General features: G+C 43.7%; 1 protein-coding gene across 1 annotated transcript; it reads right to left on the bottom strand.

Annotated features, from left to right (window-relative positions):
* Positions 1-363: 363 nt before the first annotated feature.
* stk11 (serine/threonine kinase 11) lies at positions 364-16,568 on the bottom strand. The gene is made up of 11 exons (XM_086203474.1): positions 16,398-16,568; positions 14,646-15,618; positions 9,831-9,914; positions 9,492-9,581; positions 9,079-9,211; positions 7,270-7,406; positions 6,766-6,893; positions 4,421-4,478; positions 4,033-4,226; positions 1,787-2,034; positions 364-1,097 (listed from the first exon to the last, which is right to left on the bottom strand). The coding sequence occupies exons 2-10, from the start codon at positions 14,927-14,929 to the stop codon at positions 1,826-1,828; spliced, it is 1,317 nt and encodes a 438-aa protein (XP_086059600.1). The 5' UTR covers positions 14,930-15,618; positions 16,398-16,568; the 3' UTR covers positions 364-1,097; positions 1,787-1,825.
* Between the last annotated feature and the right edge of the window lie 801 nt (positions 16,569-17,369).

Below are 17,369 nucleotides of genomic sequence, written 5' to 3'. Positions count from 1 at the left end.
CCCTCAGAGCTGTGACTCACCTGCTCTCTCATCTATTCCCAGTGCAGGCTGATGATGGGCTTGGCTGCATAACGGAGGAGGGGTGGGGGGGAGAAATCAGGCACCCGCTGATGTGATCAGCTCAACAAAGAGTATCGCTGGAAAACAGGCGACCGGATGATAGTGACGGCGCACCGCCCGCCGCTGAGCTGCTCGGTCTCTCGATACTCTAGTATCTGACTGAACTGGCAGAGCTCAGGGAGGAGCGAGAAGTGCAGCCTTCATACTCGCAGTGTGAAGAATAACTAACAGGACCAGGGAGCAAACTAGCAAGCTGTATTGCATAATAAATATATGCTCAACTCAAAGATAAACAGAAAAGATCATCCAACAAAACAGCCTGTTTGGGACATATTTTATATAAATAATAATTAAAAAATATTCATTGGAAAAAAGAAACCTAAACGGAAACCAAAGATCCCCAACAAGTCTCAAGTCTGTCAGTCTGTCCACAAATCAAGCACCGAGCCTCGCTCTGTCAGCTCTGTACAGCATGCAGGGTTTATGTTGGTGGTAGTAGAGCACTAGCAGAATTATTCTCATCATGGATTTAAATATAGAATTATTCATAACTTGTTTTGTCTTCTCACTTTAATTTTTTTTCCCCACACATCACAATGTGCCTTGAAAACTGCCATCAGGGTTCTGTAAAAACAAAGGTAGTCAAAGGAAAGGATGTGGATGGGGGGGGGGGGGGGGCAGAGTGATGGTGTTTGGAACGTCTGGTGCAACACTTGGCCCTTCTAAGAGGATGATGACATGGGGGGATGGGGCGGGGGGGGGGAGGGGGCTAGAGGATATAACCGGGATGACAACAGGCGCTGAGGAGCCAAAATGTGTGAGAAAGAACAACAACAAAAAAAACACCATCTTCATAGCCAGTGCCTCAGTTTCAGAGCAAAAAAGAACATTTTAGGTGTCCCTCCTCATCCCTGCCACTCGCACCACGTCCAAACATGACTGCAGGTCACAGAGGTTGGGGGGGGGGGGGCATCATCTTCAGCAGGTTTCTCTCAACTGTGAGGTCTCCAGACACAGGAGGACGGGGACAGATTAACCTGAGAGGGACAGAGATGGAGGAGTGTGAGATGAAACTCGAAAGGATTATAAAATTAGCTACTAACTGGGGCTCAAACACAGAGACTCATCTGCACAGTGACAAAGACACAAACATCCCACAGCCTACTTCATCTCATCCAGGGTGAGTCATCGCCTGAACAAATTAATACACAGCGTCTCCTCTGCACTGCACCCATGACAAACAGCCTCGATGCTGTGAGTGGTTTGTATGTGCGAAAGACTGAAAGAGCAAACTGTGGGTGGTCACTGGAAAGAGGACGACAACCTGTGAAATGAGTGTGTGTGTGTGTGTGTGTGTGAGAGAGAGAGAGCTTCCAGCAGAAACCAGCTCCACTTCTTCCCCTGAATGAGGGTCACTGATGAGGTGAGAGCATGACTGGTCCGGGTCTAGTTTTTGTGACGGTGGAACAACCCGGCCGTGTGTTTGCCTGGGAGTGGTGGTGACTCAGAGTGCTGCTTGCTGAATATCAACAGACTCACTCCCCCCTCTCTGAATGCCACTTGCACTCCTCCGCCTGCCTGATGCTCATCTCTACGTCTGTTCTAATGCATTCTCATCTCACCCCTCCCTCTTTTTATCTGCATCTGCTGCACCGTATGAAAAGTGTCCTTCAGGCGGGATGAACCAATGAGGCAGTTGAAGCTTTTTAGCAGTGGGAACTCTCACCGTGGGGCTTGTTGCCGAGGGAGGGTGGAGCAGGGGGGATCATTGCTGTTTGCAGGTGGAGAGCTTGCGGATCTTGCTGGCTGTTGAGACTCCTTTGCGCGAGGGGTTGGACGATGAGGAGGATCGGCGCTCAGCTTTGGTCTTGCTGTTCAGAGAACCCCCCTCTGTCCCATTGACACAAACTGGCTTGGCTACAGCTGGACTGTGGTCTGCGTTACCATGATCCCGATCTTCTTCGGCCACTTGACCTAAAGTCGTGCACACACACACGCAATCAGTCACAAATCCACACAAGTGTTAAGTCGGTCCATCGGAGAGGTGACAGCATGAGTCACATGATGTGATAACCAGACGTGATGTGAGAAATCGTAAAATACAACAGGAGCTCAACTGTGTAAAAAATGAGGACATAGACTTAATGTGGCATCTACTTTTCAGATGCAGAGATGTGTGTGCTTGTGTGTGTGTGTGTGTGTATCTAGGTCAGAGAAACTAGAAACTTATAAAACTGAGTGTGTGACACGGAGGAACATCTGTGTTCAACCCGCCACGGTTTCATTCAGACAAGCAACTGCATGCAGCAGAGCTCCGCATGTGTGGGCGTGAACCCTGGAAAACCAGTCATACTCCCACACAACCATTTCTACTGGACTATTTTTAGATCTCCTCATTCACATTCTGCAGCTCCGTTTGGTTTTATGTGGGGCAACACTTCTGGATACCAGACAGACTACTGCATTTATCATCGCCAGCTGTTGCCTAGCAACACACAAAAGGTTTGGAGTTCTGAGGAAAAGGGAGAAATGAAAAGTTGGGGGAACAAATCAAATCAGATTAGGATGTTGTCATCATCGATTCACTGAAGACTCATTCAACACTCTGTTGAAGCCGATATGTGTAGAATTAAAAAACAGGTAGAACTGGTTGGTCCGCTGAACCACAAGAGGCTATCAGAGTCACTGCAGCGTGATGGAGTGGCAGGTCTCGTCCAGGGAGGCTGTCGAGTATCGGAGGGTTACTGGTTCAATGCCTGGTTCCTCCTGAAAGATCTAGAGCCTCTACTTGCTCCTGAAGCAGTCAAACTTTTCAGTGTGTGTGTTTGTGTTGAGTGAATCAAAAAAAGCATGCAGTCCATTCACCATTTGTATCATCTCTGCATATTGTTACTCTTCAAACCACACGTGACAGAGGCTTAGGGCGCGTTTCCACTGGTTCATTTCGGCTCTGGTTGGGATGGTTTGGCCCTGTTACCACTGACCCCAACACGGTACTAACTAGTTACCATTTAAGTCCCTACTCCGCTGGGATTCCAAGCGAGCTGAGCAGGGACTTAAATGTGACTTAAACACATAGCTGGGTGCTGATTGGGTAACCTACCCGCTAATGTCGTCTCCTTGGTATCATCTCAGAATACTGGTCGATGGCTTGGTAAAGACTTTTACACTTTTCTTGGGTGTTCTGTTTCACCACTTGAGGCCTTGCCTGTCTGTCCTCCCTCACTTTTAGTTTGAGCAAAAACCACAGACTGAGCAACAGGCATCACGCTGCCTCCATGTCCTCCATTGTTGTTGTTGTGTTGCACACAAATTACGTCAGGGAACTCTCGGCCAGTGAGTCCACCCACGCTGATGTGGTACCCGTCAACACAGGCGTACCGAGCCGAAGTGAGCCAGTGGAAACACGCCCTTAGTCAAGTCTTCAATAAAAGCTGATTTAAGCGAAAGGTGCCATGAAACATCTTAACTTTTGCACTCAATAAAAATACTTTTGAGTTTTCTGTCTCTCCCACATCCATCACATGCTGCCCTGCAGCCCCAAACACTTCTTCCCATTGATATGCATTGTAAAAGAGGCAGCGGGCAAACTGTAGATAAACTGTTTGGCTCGTCACAATCACTGCTAACTGACTCATTTCCCTATCATAATTTGGTAAGATCACATGATACTTTCATATCTGGTGTTAAGTCTATGGTGGGTGCGCACAGTCACCACTACTGGCTAATGGAAATGTCACTCAGCATCTTGCTTCCTGTTTCTACTGGGGGCAGGTCAATCTGAGGAAACAAATCACTCCTGACATCTGTTTCATGGGGCCTTTAAACTACTTTATTTTTTCATATGTTGACAACAACCTGATAGGGCGTTATTTATTGGCCATCAGCCTCAATAATCTCTAAACACTTGCCTGAGTTGATTTATGACTATTTTAAAACCACCTTCGGAACGGTTTCAGAGCTCTCACAAACCTGGCACTGTGAAGTCCTGAGTGTATATGATCTCATCCTCTCCATCATAAAGCTCGTCATCGTCCTCCTCGGTGTAGCCATGGAGATCCTCCAGGTAGGGCACGACCGTCATACTCCGCCAAGGGTCCCTGCTCTCTGCGCTAGCAGGGATGGGCACGGGGAGCTCAGATGGAGGGTGTTTCTTACGCACCCAGCTGGCAGGAACAGGCCAAGAAGAGTGACACAACTGACAAATGGGCTTTAACAACACGTCTTTAAGACTCCACGTAGTTGAAGAGCCTCCAACATCTTCAACATTAAATCAGTGTACAACCCGCACTAAACTAGCCCGCCATCTCTTGATTTCATTCAAGCTTGTATCAAAATCTGAAACATCTAAATCACTCACTTGTGTTGCCTTATGTTTTGTATGGAAAACCTCTTTGCAGGGTCGTACTCAAGCATTCCTGAAACACATGAGAAAGGTCGCTTTAAATCACAATAACCCTGTAAATGTCCTCCACTCACCTCTTTCTGTTGATTAACATAGCCTGGCAGGATGCCACAGCAGTGAGCGGAAAACTTACTGCAGACAGACGATAAACTTGTTCAGGGAACATTAATTACTGCTGTAAAAAGTCTGTGAATTGAAATGTGGCCGGTCAAGATGTGCATCCCCTACAGACAAGTTTGAAAAATTGCTGCATTAAAATCTACCTTCTTTTCTCAGATCCAGAATCAATGAGTCTCAGTGTGTGAGCATTTCAGTGTCGACCTCGGCAGCTACATCATTCTACACAGCCGAGGTTAAGGCGATTCACGTGGAGGTGTGTCAGGGAAGTTAGTGCAGGAACATTAATATGAGTAAAACAACATCTGTAGTGATGAAATGGAGGTTTTGTCCCTCCATTACCATAATGCAGGCTGAATGTGGGCAGAATGTCAGCATGATGAGGCAGCAGTGATGGAGTGCTGATCCGAACCTAATAATGTAATTGTCTCCCAGTAGGCAGAGAAGGGCAGCGTGCAGAGCGCTGATAGTAGTGCTGCGGCTGCTGGGCTTATTTTAGACCATATAATTATGGACTGACTATCTCTCAGGTGCTGCGTCATCACACAGACGTCACACACTCACACAAGATGGGGGATGGAAGCCCGATGAGTTACAACAGCATCAGAACGAGGCTGTTTCTCCCCCTCTATTCAGGGTTAAACATTTAATTTGGGCTCAACAATAGCCATTGTTACAAAAAAAAGAAAATTTCCATATGGACACCTCGAGTTAATTCAAATGTAGAACTGAATTCCCTGGAGTGAAGGCATCCATGAATAGCGAGACAATTTCCATAAAAGGAGAGAGTGTCGGGCTGGAGAGCAGACCTCAATGCTTATTCAAACATTCAGCCTCACATTAAGAGTTTAACCGATACAAAATTATTCTTCATCTTAATCTTTTCGGATTGTAGAGGCAGTCGGTGTTGTGTGACGTACACCTGATGACATGTTTCACTCATTTTGGTTTCTTTATTTTTCCCCACCAGGGGCAGAGGCATTGCAGCACTCCACTCAGGAGCAGCGATGACTGACTGTGTGGTGTTTAGTATTCTTTTGTAGGCTCCAGAGCGCTGGAAACTACGTCAATAGCGAGAGGGATTTCTACTGTTTGGTGGAAACTTCCCATGCAGAGGAGTCACATCCACTAGAAATGTCATGGCTCCACCTACTGGACATACAAGATCACAGTGGAACCGAACTGATCAGCTCACTGCAAGACTGACCAGCAGCCCCCATGACTTTGGTCCTCCTCTATGATGCAACTATGCTTGGCCAGAGAGCTGATTGTCTGGTCTGATATCAAGGAATTTACAAACTTCCCAAAACCTGTTTTGATACCATGATAACAGTCAATAATATGACAATGAAAATGAAACATTTTACAATAAATTCTCGCTTCACACACCGTCTGTCTAAGAGGGGACATCTTGACACAAAAATGAGGTGCACACGTAGGTTTGATGGCCAGTTGTCATGTGTGGAAGTCCCCATCATTAGGGTTGTAAGAGCACCATCGCTCCTTTGAAAATAGCTCAGTGCGTATCATGTGAGGAGTGTGCAGGGAGCAGGAGACGCTGAAGGCAACGCAAGCGTCTGGGCTTCAGTTCAAGCAGTTTGAAAGAAGAAAAAAAAAAACACTCGAGCTTCAGCATTCATTTAACAATTCATCTTCACTGAACATACAGCTGACTCTGCTGGGTGGTGAGGTCACTCTTGACATGCTGTGGTTTCATCTCAGACTGAAGCTTCGTTGTGATCAAACTACATTAATGATCCCCATCTCACACTCACACTCAAACACACTTGAGCGGTCACTAATGGTGTCGTACATTTGCCATCAAATCTGGACGCATGTTTTTATCTCTACAGATCCACAGGCAGACCTGTTTCTGCAGCTGCTGTGTCTGGAGCATTTATGCATAGGCAATATGGAAAAAAAGAGCGCCACCGTCAGTCATTGGCTCGGGACCAAAGAACCAGTGTTTGTGACATCGCTAAATGCGACGCAACATGACATCACAGGGGGAGACATTTTCACTCCCTAATAAATGTCCAACACTGCATGATGATGCTTAATAATCATCTTGTGGCAGAGCCTCACTCATCAAAGGACGAATGCTCCTGCGTGCTGTGAATCAACCCACACGCAAAGCTCCACACTGTAATGATGACATGTCACTGTTCTCTAGTGGGACTAACCTCGCAGCAGGTCTGATAGGAGGGGTCCACACTCGTCAGGAATAGTGTAATCTCCTTTTCCGATGTTCTCAAATAACTTATAGATGTTGTCCCCCTCAAACGGATAAAGACTTGTTGTAATGTTGTATCTGAAAGAAAGAAAGCAGGAGGCAACAAATACTTTGTGTGTCACTAAAAGACAGTGCTGCAGCTTGCTGGGGTCATTCATCCCTGACTGTTAGCACAATAGCCTGACACTTTCTAATCATAGCTCTGCTTGTTTGTCAGGCCAACATGTCTACATACATCATCACTGGCCAATGCTGTTAAGTCTCTTTCAGCTTGGCTACACAGTATTCACTTCAGGGCACTTCAAGCTCCCTGAGACAGAAGGAAATGATGAGCATTTTCTTTTGACAAGCCATCATGTACCACAAGGAAATGACACACAAATTGTCAAGGAACTTAGCGCCCTCATTCTGTAAGGAACATTGAGTAACATGAACAGGGGATCAGGCTACTCACAGTGTTACTCCAGCGGACCAAATGTCCACTTTAAACCCTGAAAAGGTGTCCAGTCCGTTGGCGATCTCTGGAGGCTGAAAGGCCGGAGAGCCCTGACTGGTGCGACATGTGTCATCCTCTGCAAATGGGTGCAGGGCCTGAAGAATGCAACGTGAATAACACTGAATAAGTCCAAGTACGAGCTGCGCTCTCTCCACTTATCTTTGATGCCCGGCAAATGGGAATTAGGACATTACTGCATAATCTGCTGCAATTTCCTATTGTAGGAAGACACAATCTCCACTGAATGCAAAGCTGTAACGTCCTGGGTACTGCTGCGCTCTAATAGAAATACAGACGAAACACTGCAACTGCTGATAAAGCAAAAAGATTATACGAATTTATATGAAATTACATACATTACTGCACATACAGTTTCAACTGCAACTTTGAAAACAGTGTATCTGCTAGTTTCTATCTTTATTCAGAAGGGCTCGATAAACAAATCCTACATTCTAAGAAGGAAATAGGACCGAATGATACAGCAAGAAAAAAAACTATATCAATTAGTTTGACAGATGCTGCGATTGCGCTGGGAAGGTCATTTCAGGGTTTTACCTTCACAAAAAAAAAAGTCGCAAAATTTTAACAAGGGTGTTGATTCCAAAATGTATAAGGGCCTATTGTTTAAAAGGTCCCATAGTACAGGTTTTGTTAAAGAAAAATGGGAGAGAGAGGGTAATTTAATAATATCTGAAGAGGAATGGCTCGACATGTGCCAACCCCAGCGGAAATGCACCAGCTCTCATGTATGGCGGGAGATCGGATGGAACTGTACGGTCCGTTTCGTCATCACACCAAAACAAAAGGCACGTTTTGCTGGAGGGGAAGCTACATGCTGGAGACAACGTGGACACCATATCTCTTGGGAGTGTTCAGTGGTTAAACCTCTCTGGACAGAGCTTCACAAAGTGTTAGGGGGCTTATTTAACACAAATCTAACGATGCAGTTTTCCACATTATTTTTAGGAAATTTAAATTTACAGGTCAGGCAAGCTGATGAATATTTTTTTGGTATTTGGTAACAGCTTGTTAAAAAAAATAAAAGCACTTACAAAGCATTGGTTGCTCCCTGACCCACCCACAATACAGGAGTGGACAGACATAATAAATGGCATTTATATGATGGAAGGGACTACCTTCTCCCTTCGCCTCCAGAAAAACACATTTATTAAACTGTGGGCCAAATGGGTCAGATAAGCTAGTCTTTAACGGACAGAAGTACTGTATGGATGACCCTGTATTGCTGTTTTTTTATACTTTATTATCGAATGTTTCATTTGGCCAAATCATTAATTTGTATTATATTTTATCTCAATAGTCCCTGGTAGATCTTTATTTGCCATTTTATGCATGTCTATCTTTCCAAGTTTGTTCAAAGTTCATAAATATATTTCATCTGACTTTCTGCATTTTGTTTTTTTTCGTGAACAAAAACCTAAATTGTGAGAGGTAAAGTCTGTCTGTCATTTATATTGATTGTTCAGCCTTTGCTGGGAAGTTCTACAATTCAAGACTAACTACTATTATTTTCTCTGTGAAACAACTGGTGAAGATGTATGTGTAGGTTCTCATTCATCCAGGTCATCGTAGATCGAAGCGAAGTAAAATCTGGTCAACTGGACGTAAGTTTGGTCTGGTCAACTTACGTCCAGTTGACCAGATTTTACTTCGCTTCGAAAAACTGGTGAAGGTTTGTTTTCTTTGTTTGTTTTTTTTTAACTCTTCTTCATTCAAATTGAACATCACAATGCTTCAGGCTCAGCTCACCTCTGCTACTCCCAGGTCGGAGATTTTTAGTGCCCCGTCTGTGGTCAGCAGCAGATTCCCTGGTTTAATATCTTTGTGAACTATTCCCTGGCTGTGCAAATATTCAAGGCCATCTATGAGTTGGCAAAAGTACCTGCAAAAATACACAATGAAGAGTTGATTGACAAAGAGTCTGTGTGAGCCAACCTGTGCCAGCCATTAGAAAACAATCATCCTGCTCAGATAGAACAATTAATACTTCAGTGGTTTCAGCAGCAGCCAAACATTCAAACAATCTATGGACAGCTATTTCAAAAGCAGAGGCCCAGCAGTCTTGGATCTAAACTTAGGCTGGGAGCCATAGCCGGAGATAGGATCAGACTAAATATAGCAGAGGAGTGTGAAGAGTGAGGGAGAGAAGAAGGGAGACTCACCCGTGAGCTTGAAATACTGGAAACCTTTTCTCAGGGACGCTGTCCAGCATTTCTTGCATCCCACAAACACAATATTCCATCACCATATACGTAAGTAAGGAGTCAAGGGGCTTCACCAAACCAATGGGATATACAGCGAGTCATAACTAAAGGGGAAATTTAACAAAATGCTGAGAAATAAACCACAGAGGAACACCTGAAATGATAAAACGTCCTGAATTAACATACATACACACACTCAAACACATAAATATGGATTACAAGCAAGAAACTGGTGGGTTTCTGTGTCCCGCCAAATTCAATGAAGCAAAACACAAATCTTAAGAGTTACAAGGATATATTTTCTGCTTCTCTTCATTGTAGAGAACGTCCACCAACTGAATCACATTCTTGTGTTGGAGTCTTCTTAGCAGCTGAATCTCCCTAGAAACACAGACATGAACAGACAAATTAGAAAAAAAAAAAGAAAGAAAAAAAAATTCAACTCTGACACTGTCACTTATGCTGCCAAAGGAAAAGTTCACACAAATTTCTACCGCTCCATTTTCATAACCTCTCAACACCTTTGGGACAGATTTGCATAATCATGTATTCTGCACTTGTTTGGAATTGCAGAAAAGTCTATTTGCAGTACATTCAGCTAAAATTACAGACAAGCTGTATGGTTTGACACAAAATTAACTGGGTGACCTGTGGTTGTGTGCAGCATACACAGGATGTTGCCGTTCGATTTTTCTTACCTTTCTCAATATCAAAACACTGAGAACTATTCTTCTAGCTAGAAGGACACTCTGTGAGGTGCACTGCTCTGCCTGAGTCAAAGTACAAAACACTGCCTTGCAATGTTAAACAGATGCGCCCCCAAAAAACATGTGCTGTTTTTTTTCCTTGGACCATGCTCCATCTGCCCACACAGGTTTGTAGATATTGGGGTGCTAGTTTGTGCTGCCACTGAGACAGCCTTGTGGAGTGCAAATGACAATGGAACAAAAAAACAAAAAACTAATTAGAGGAGTTCTTCTTTGACTCATGTAACACCCTTTAACCAACTTTTGTCGAGCTCAGCCTGCTAGTTTAAGTGCAATCTTGCTGATACACTGAACAGACTAAGTGAACACATTCCACCATCTTGGTGGAATGGAAGTATTTATTAGTCAGTTAATGAGCCAAAAACCTTTTTTTTTTTTGTAACATCGAAAAAGGGACTAAAAGGTAAAACCAAGATGAGGATCTGAATAACGGCCTGAGGTGAGGAGTCAAAAATCTGGTGCTGTTTGTTGATGTTTTGAGAATAGGAGCTCATCTTTTCCTGACGCCCTCACCAGCATCTGATTGGTAGCTCAGGGCAGGGGCAGCCATTTAGACCCGTCTCATTATAGTGAGAGATGTTATGAGAGTTGCCTTCGCTGCCCGAGGAGAAGAGGTTTAAATCACCACTGTGGCAAAACCCCAAGGAGGCTCAACATTTGTCAGAGAGCTGTGAGTGGTGACATTCTTGAATTTGGAAGAGCACAAAGTACTGCACAGACCTCCGAACATCAAACCAGGACAGAACAATTAGGGCACTCCTGACAGTTAATGGTGGCTATCAGTTTGATTTAAAAGTCATCACTTGTCACTTGTACGAGGTAATATTACCACTTTGCGTCACTTTTGGAGTATTCAGGTTCTTGCAAAAGATAGCCATGTTTCAAATGACGTTTACATGAACCAAAGTACATCGTGCACTTTCTGCCTCTTTCAATTCTCTGTTAAAGCCAGACAACCATCAAACATGTTAGTTTAGACCTCTATTTTATATAAATGCCTACATGGCATGCACATTTCGTAGAGATCATGAAAGGCACATCTATTTAGTTCAGCCTTGAGCTGCAGTGGACATTTATGGCAATATCTATGTCTGAAGAAATTTCTTCAGGCTTTTCTGAGATATCACTAAAACAAGAATGGGACGGACACTCTGAGGTCTTCATGTACGGACAACGTGAAAGTGTAACACCTCAAACCCACTGTTACTACCTGCACAGGGTTATACAAACCTTCAAATGAATTACTGGACAGTGCATTAAAGCCAGAGGCTGACTTTGTTATGTCTGATTCCATCCTGGTAATACATGTACCACCCAATAACACGTCAAGGTAATAACGGTTATGGGATTGTGCCAAAAGAAACATCTCATGTCCTGCAGTACTTGAGCATCTGGATTATTTACTTAATTCCCTCAGTTTACAGATTGTGTCGGTCTTCTGCTTTACGCATAATCTTAGTTCAGACGTATGAACGTTCAGGGTCAGTCAGTCTCTCACTTGCATTTACACCAGCAGCATATTGCTGCATCACTGCGTTGGTGAAAGTGCAGCATAGTCCCGTGTAGCTGTAAAAGACACAGCCTTGATTCGAATTATGGTAAAGCTTAATAAGTAGTCAAGAGCTCTAGATTGACAAACTGTAAATTTTAAGTAGCAATCTTCACTGGATCTGTGTCACAACTTGTTCATAGTAAGAGTTGGAGCTGCTGCCTGACTGGGGAACAGAGACTGTAACTGCTGCAGTTCATCTGCAGTCTCCGGGCTCAGATGTTTATTGCTGGACGTTGTGTTCAAGGCCTGTAGACTGCAGAGCAGAAACGATGATAACACTGATGAAGTACTACAGGATTAAATGGTACCCACAACATCAACACAAACGAATCACAATCTGTGTCTGCACTCATCTGGTCTATCTAGTTTAAGATATGCGTGTCCATGTCCACTGGTGTCATTCCAGTGAGGGCAGGGCATGCCTGAGTTGTTGCCATAGTAACAAGATTGGCACTGCTCACTCAATGCCACTATGAGTAAGCCCATCGTCCCCATAGCAACCCTGAACAAGCAGGAAGTGTTTGGCAGACAGGAATGCTAAATAGCAGCTGAATGGGGAGACGAGGGGCTACTATGGCATCCGCACGCAGACGGGCTGACAGGCTCGAGGAACCAGCTTCCCGGAGATGGAAAACATAAGGCCTCTTATGCCAAGACAGACTCTGTAGTACTGCTGTGTTCTCGAAAGTGGTTCGATTAAGCCTTGGCAATGCTCAGGGAGGATCTGTCCCACGATGCCTTAAAGTTTATAAGCTGATTTAATTTGACAACTGTTATTACGCTTACTTCACTGAAAAATTATGATCCAGACAAATGCATTACCGAGCCGTCAACACAAGCTTTCCAATGTTCTGTCTCTGCTGTATTAAAACACGCCATCTTGAAGACTCTCTCACTGCGTGAACTCAACTGACAGTTCTCTAACGCTTGCACTATAATTAGCACAGGCCACCATCAAAGGCTGCAGTAATATTTAATCAACTACTGTGTGATTAAAATCTCTGTTACTCTTTAGGAAACGGAGGATAGCGAAAAAATCTCTGCCCAAACATGACAGCCGGATCATTGAGCAGTAAGACAGAGACGAGGGAGACCGAGAGTTAGCAAGTCCAGGAATGAGACACCAAAGACATGACAAGTAACTGTTGACGGGATAAAAACATTGAGGTAACAACAACTTGATACACCATGAAGATAAGACAAGTCTTTTGTTTGCATTTGCCAAGTAATACTTTTGAGGTGAAGTGTAAGACAATGAGCAATACACAGGAACGTGCTAAACGATGAGGTAAAGTCATATTGCACTTTCTAAAAACGTTATTCCTACCAAGTTGAATGGAACATGTTGTGGTTGCCGCGACTACATAAATATAAAAATAGTACACTGCTATTAAGCACCAGTCTTGACACAAACATAGCTGAGTAAACCATGTTTCCCATACTCCTTCATCTCCACAAAAGCAACCAGCTCTCTTCTACATTTGATATTTACACACAGGGCTACTGCACAAAGTTTACAATGGCCCCTTACTGGAATGCATGTAAACACACAGCAGGAATCCAAGGTCCTTCCTCTCCTTTGCATCGGACACTTCATATCTGAATCTGATCTTGCAGTTCTTCAGATGTTTCCTGACTTGGCATCTTTAGGTTATCAGTGTGTTTTAGATAAAGTTCTCGAAACAATCACTGAAAATCCTGTTTTGTTCTAGCCTAAGTTCTTACATTGATCCAGTGATAAAGGAAAGTATTTAGGTGTGGAACGCCCAGTGTCACACCACTGTTAGTTTTACACATGTAATATAAACCTCTCTAAACCAATCCGACATGCGATTATGATTAGAGGTGAAACATGAAGCCATCATTTTTATGTCGGTATCCTGTCTGCATTTTACAAAATTAACCACGTATGAAATGAGAACAGAAAAAAGCACATTGCTGGTTCTGATTAAAATGTTGTACAAAGGATCGAAGGTTAATAAGAGAGCGGGACAAGGGGGAAAAAAACATTATTATTGTTGTGCTGAAGAGGCCTGGCTGCCATGGTGAGACTTGATTTGTTTTATTTTCAGTACGGTGATCCAAATTAAAAACCTTCTCAACTAATGAGGCTGTATCTCAGATCAAGTGACTCCTCACTTACTAGAAAGACTCTCAGCAAACATGAATCAGTTGAGAAGCGACTGACCTGCTCACCCAGGTGGTTTGACGTAAAACCTGGCCTGCCAAGGTCGGTCATTGTAGGATTTTTTTTCTTCTGGAGTACTTTTGCATTATCTCACAACAACTGTGCTGTTACCTCAATACATTATTCCTCCTCCTTCATTAGGATTTTTTTTTGTCCAATGCTTGAAAGGAGTTAAAAACACTGGTGCTACAGAAAGAAGACACTGTCACTTTACATCAAGCAGTTACTGCTCACTATCTTTCTCCAGGCTGAGCTCCACGAGTAAACTTCCTGTGATCACGGCAGCTGCTCTTGCTGTAGGTTGAGCCGTGGTTCAAGGCAGCTGCGGCCACAGTAACCATGTCATGATCAGTTATAGCTTGTCAGGATCACAGCAACAACAGAAACCAATCTGAACACGAGTCCCGGTTTGCCCTCCGCTAGCAACCTAAACATTAGCTGCAGTGAAACAGATGCGTTTCTGATCCAGTCACAGTTCTAAGGTGAACGTACTCACACTCGCCTCAACCAGAGGCTGTACGACACTATAAAGAATTTACACCTTGACCTCTCAGGGGCTCTTTAAAAAAGATGATTCTGAAAAAATAGGGGAAAAAAATACTCACTTTTTCACATTGGCTTCTCCATTTGGAATCCTCCTCAGCTTCTTTTTCTTCAGTATCTTGACAGCCCTACGGCAAAGGGTTTCTGAGTCCAGCATCTCTTTCACTTTGCCATATGATCCCTCCCCAAGAAGATCCCCCATCAAGTACTTTCCTATCAACTTTGCCCGCTTCCTCCGTGGCTGGTATATCACCTCTGTAGAGTCAATGCGGTGAATGAAAGTATCCATCTCCATCAGTTCATTTTCATTCAGATAGTCAAGATGATGCATCTCCCCGGTACTCATGACTGACAGTTCAGCAGCCACTGTTTAAGCCTCCTGTGCAAAAATATTTGCAAACTACTATAACCGCTGCTGCAGAGTAATCCACTGGTAACCTCTTGGCCCTAAAGTGAGTATGATAATTCCACAAGATGGAATACAGACGAATTACAAAATACTGAACATGGGAAAGGGAGTAATCAGGCCTGAGAGTTGAGGGAGGTGGGGATCAATCCCAATTTGTAAACATTGAGGCTCTGCTTAATAAAGAGCTGCAGACAGAGGTGAAAAAATGTTGGGTCCAGTGCTGAGCTAGTGCTTTATACTGTGCATATTGTTATGTGTTTGTGACAAGTGCTGTTGAACAGGGAAAACAACAAAACAAACAAAAATATATTCTCTTAAGATTTGCTCTTCTGTCCCTAACTGGAGGTCACTTCTTTATGAATTTAATAGCATTCAGCCTTTGGCAAAGGCAACCAGTCCTGGGTCATGGCCATGCAGCACAGCATTTCTGTCAAAGATCCATGCTGCATGGCATAGTCTGCCCCCGGACACATAAGTGTGCTCAACTGGACTGGATCCAAGAACAGATCTACAGACAAATGCATGCAGCTGTATCTTCCAGGCTCCTGGAGGTCAACTGAGCCATCCAATTAGTCCACCCGTCCTCAGGTGTCCTCCATGCCACCGCGGTTCCTACTGCCTGGTTCCTGAAAACAAGTGTCATTTAAAAATTAATGAAAATACTGACATGACTTTCTCTTGGTTCTAAGCGAAGTTGGCCCTCTTTGGTAAACAGTCTGTCCGGACGCAGCAACACCTGACCGGCTAAGCTTGTACGGTTTCTTCCAAGGTTCACATCAGACACGACGACCGTGTGACTTAAATTTGTGCACATGACGCATTTATCATAAATTAAACGTGAATGCGAGCTATCGTTGACACTAAATTTGCTCGGGTGGTAGCAAGTACTAGCTAGTGCGCTAACATAGCATGTCTACTTGAATGAACTAGCCTGCCATGCATACTTTATAAGTCACATGGAGGCTCCTCGATGTGCACATCTTCAGCAAATGCAATACTTAATTCACGTCAACGAAGAAACATTGTGGGTGTCGATTAAATGTAAATTGGAACTGAACACGAAAAACGGCGAGGGATAAATGAAACGTCGTCACACAACTGTGGCTAGCGGTGACATGCAGCTGTAGCTAGCCAACTTTGTGTTTGTCAACTTCCATCTTTTGCCGGTGAGAAAAATTAAATGATTGACATTATTTCTTGGCTGTACAACATCATTTTCAACTAGCGGTAGAAATAGAATAGAACCCGTGTTGGCTCCAATGTCTCTATTACCAACCGGCACCAGAGAAACCATCCAGATACATGCAGCTAACGCAAGCTAACCGGGGTTGCGCTGGCTAGCAAGCCGCTGAGATTCCACGGTAAACAGCAAGCTAGCTAGTTAGCAGGCTAACTCGGGTCTCACCTTAATCCCCGTGAATCTTTTTTTTTTCTTTACTTTATGCGAGTCCGTCCTCGGTGCAACCAAATTCGTCAATTGAGTCTAGTTGTATATCAGTAAAAATTTTCCGACTCTTCGTGCTACTCTTGCCACTCAGGTTGTCGCCATCTTGTTTACCTCCCCCCAACTCACACTGACAGCCCATACGTTTATGCGTCAAATCAAAGTTTCCCCCACAAAATAAAAGATCACGCAAGTCACAACACACACAAATTACTTTGTTTCACTTGATTGTATCAGATTCTCTCAGGAACGCTGTCGTTTTGAAATTTGTCGATAATAGACGAGATATGAAGCAAAAACACATTTACTCGAGCTGATTTCAACTGATCCTTCCCTCAACTTACTGGTGTGCTGAGATATAGAATTAGACATCAAACTATGTCTCACTAAAATAATCTGCAATTATTGATGCCATAATACTTCCAAGAAAAAAAAAGAAGCAAAACTCAACATTGTCTAGTTTCATCCTCTGAACAAGGGGATTTGAAGCTTTTATTTTGTTAAAACCACAAACAAGCTGATAACATCACCTTAGGAAGAATTCAAAGGACCATCAAATTATCTGAGAACTGTTCATACCTCCAGCTATAAACTTCACTATGCCACTTAGCAGCGCCTCACTTAACCTTGTACGATGGCTTAAGTTGCCTCTTATCGATGCTGTGGCCAATACCAGAGCGACTCTTGCTTAGCTGGGATTTCAGAGTTATAATTATCCAGCATAAGCCCCCTGGGGAATGGCGAAGTTGAGGTCTGATTTCACTGATCTGTCAACCAGCACACTACTGGCTGCACAAGCCTAGCCAATCCAAATAGTAATGTCCCGAGCTACACAAAACATTTAATACCAATAAAATATCAACATGTTTGGATGAATACCTGCACTTAACATGCTTGTCATTGCCTGTGTGATATTCTATATCATCTATGACA

The sequence above is a fragment of the Aulostomus chinensis genome, chromosome 5 (assembly GCF_037954235.1).
Source record: "Aulostomus chinensis isolate RoL2024-O1b breed Wild chromosome 5, RoL_Achi_v1.0, whole genome shotgun sequence".
In the NCBI taxonomy this organism is placed as follows: Eukaryota; Metazoa; Chordata; class Actinopteri; order Syngnathiformes; family Aulostomidae; genus Aulostomus; species Aulostomus chinensis.
This window is presented reverse-complemented; position numbering and strand designations above follow the sequence as displayed.

Coding starts and splice junctions, on each gene's coding strand:
- stk11 (XM_086203474.1), bottom strand. CDS start 14,929: ATGAGTACCGGGGAGATGCATCATCTTGACTATCTGAATGAAAATGAA. Junction 9,212..9,491: donor CCAGTATTTCAAGCTCACGG/GTGAGTCTCCCT, acceptor GTATTTTTGCAG/GTACTTTTGCCAACTCATAG. Junction 2,035..4,032: donor TCAGGACTTCACAGTGCCAG/GTTTGTGAGAGC, acceptor GCACGACTTTAG/GTCAAGTGGCCGAAGAAGAT.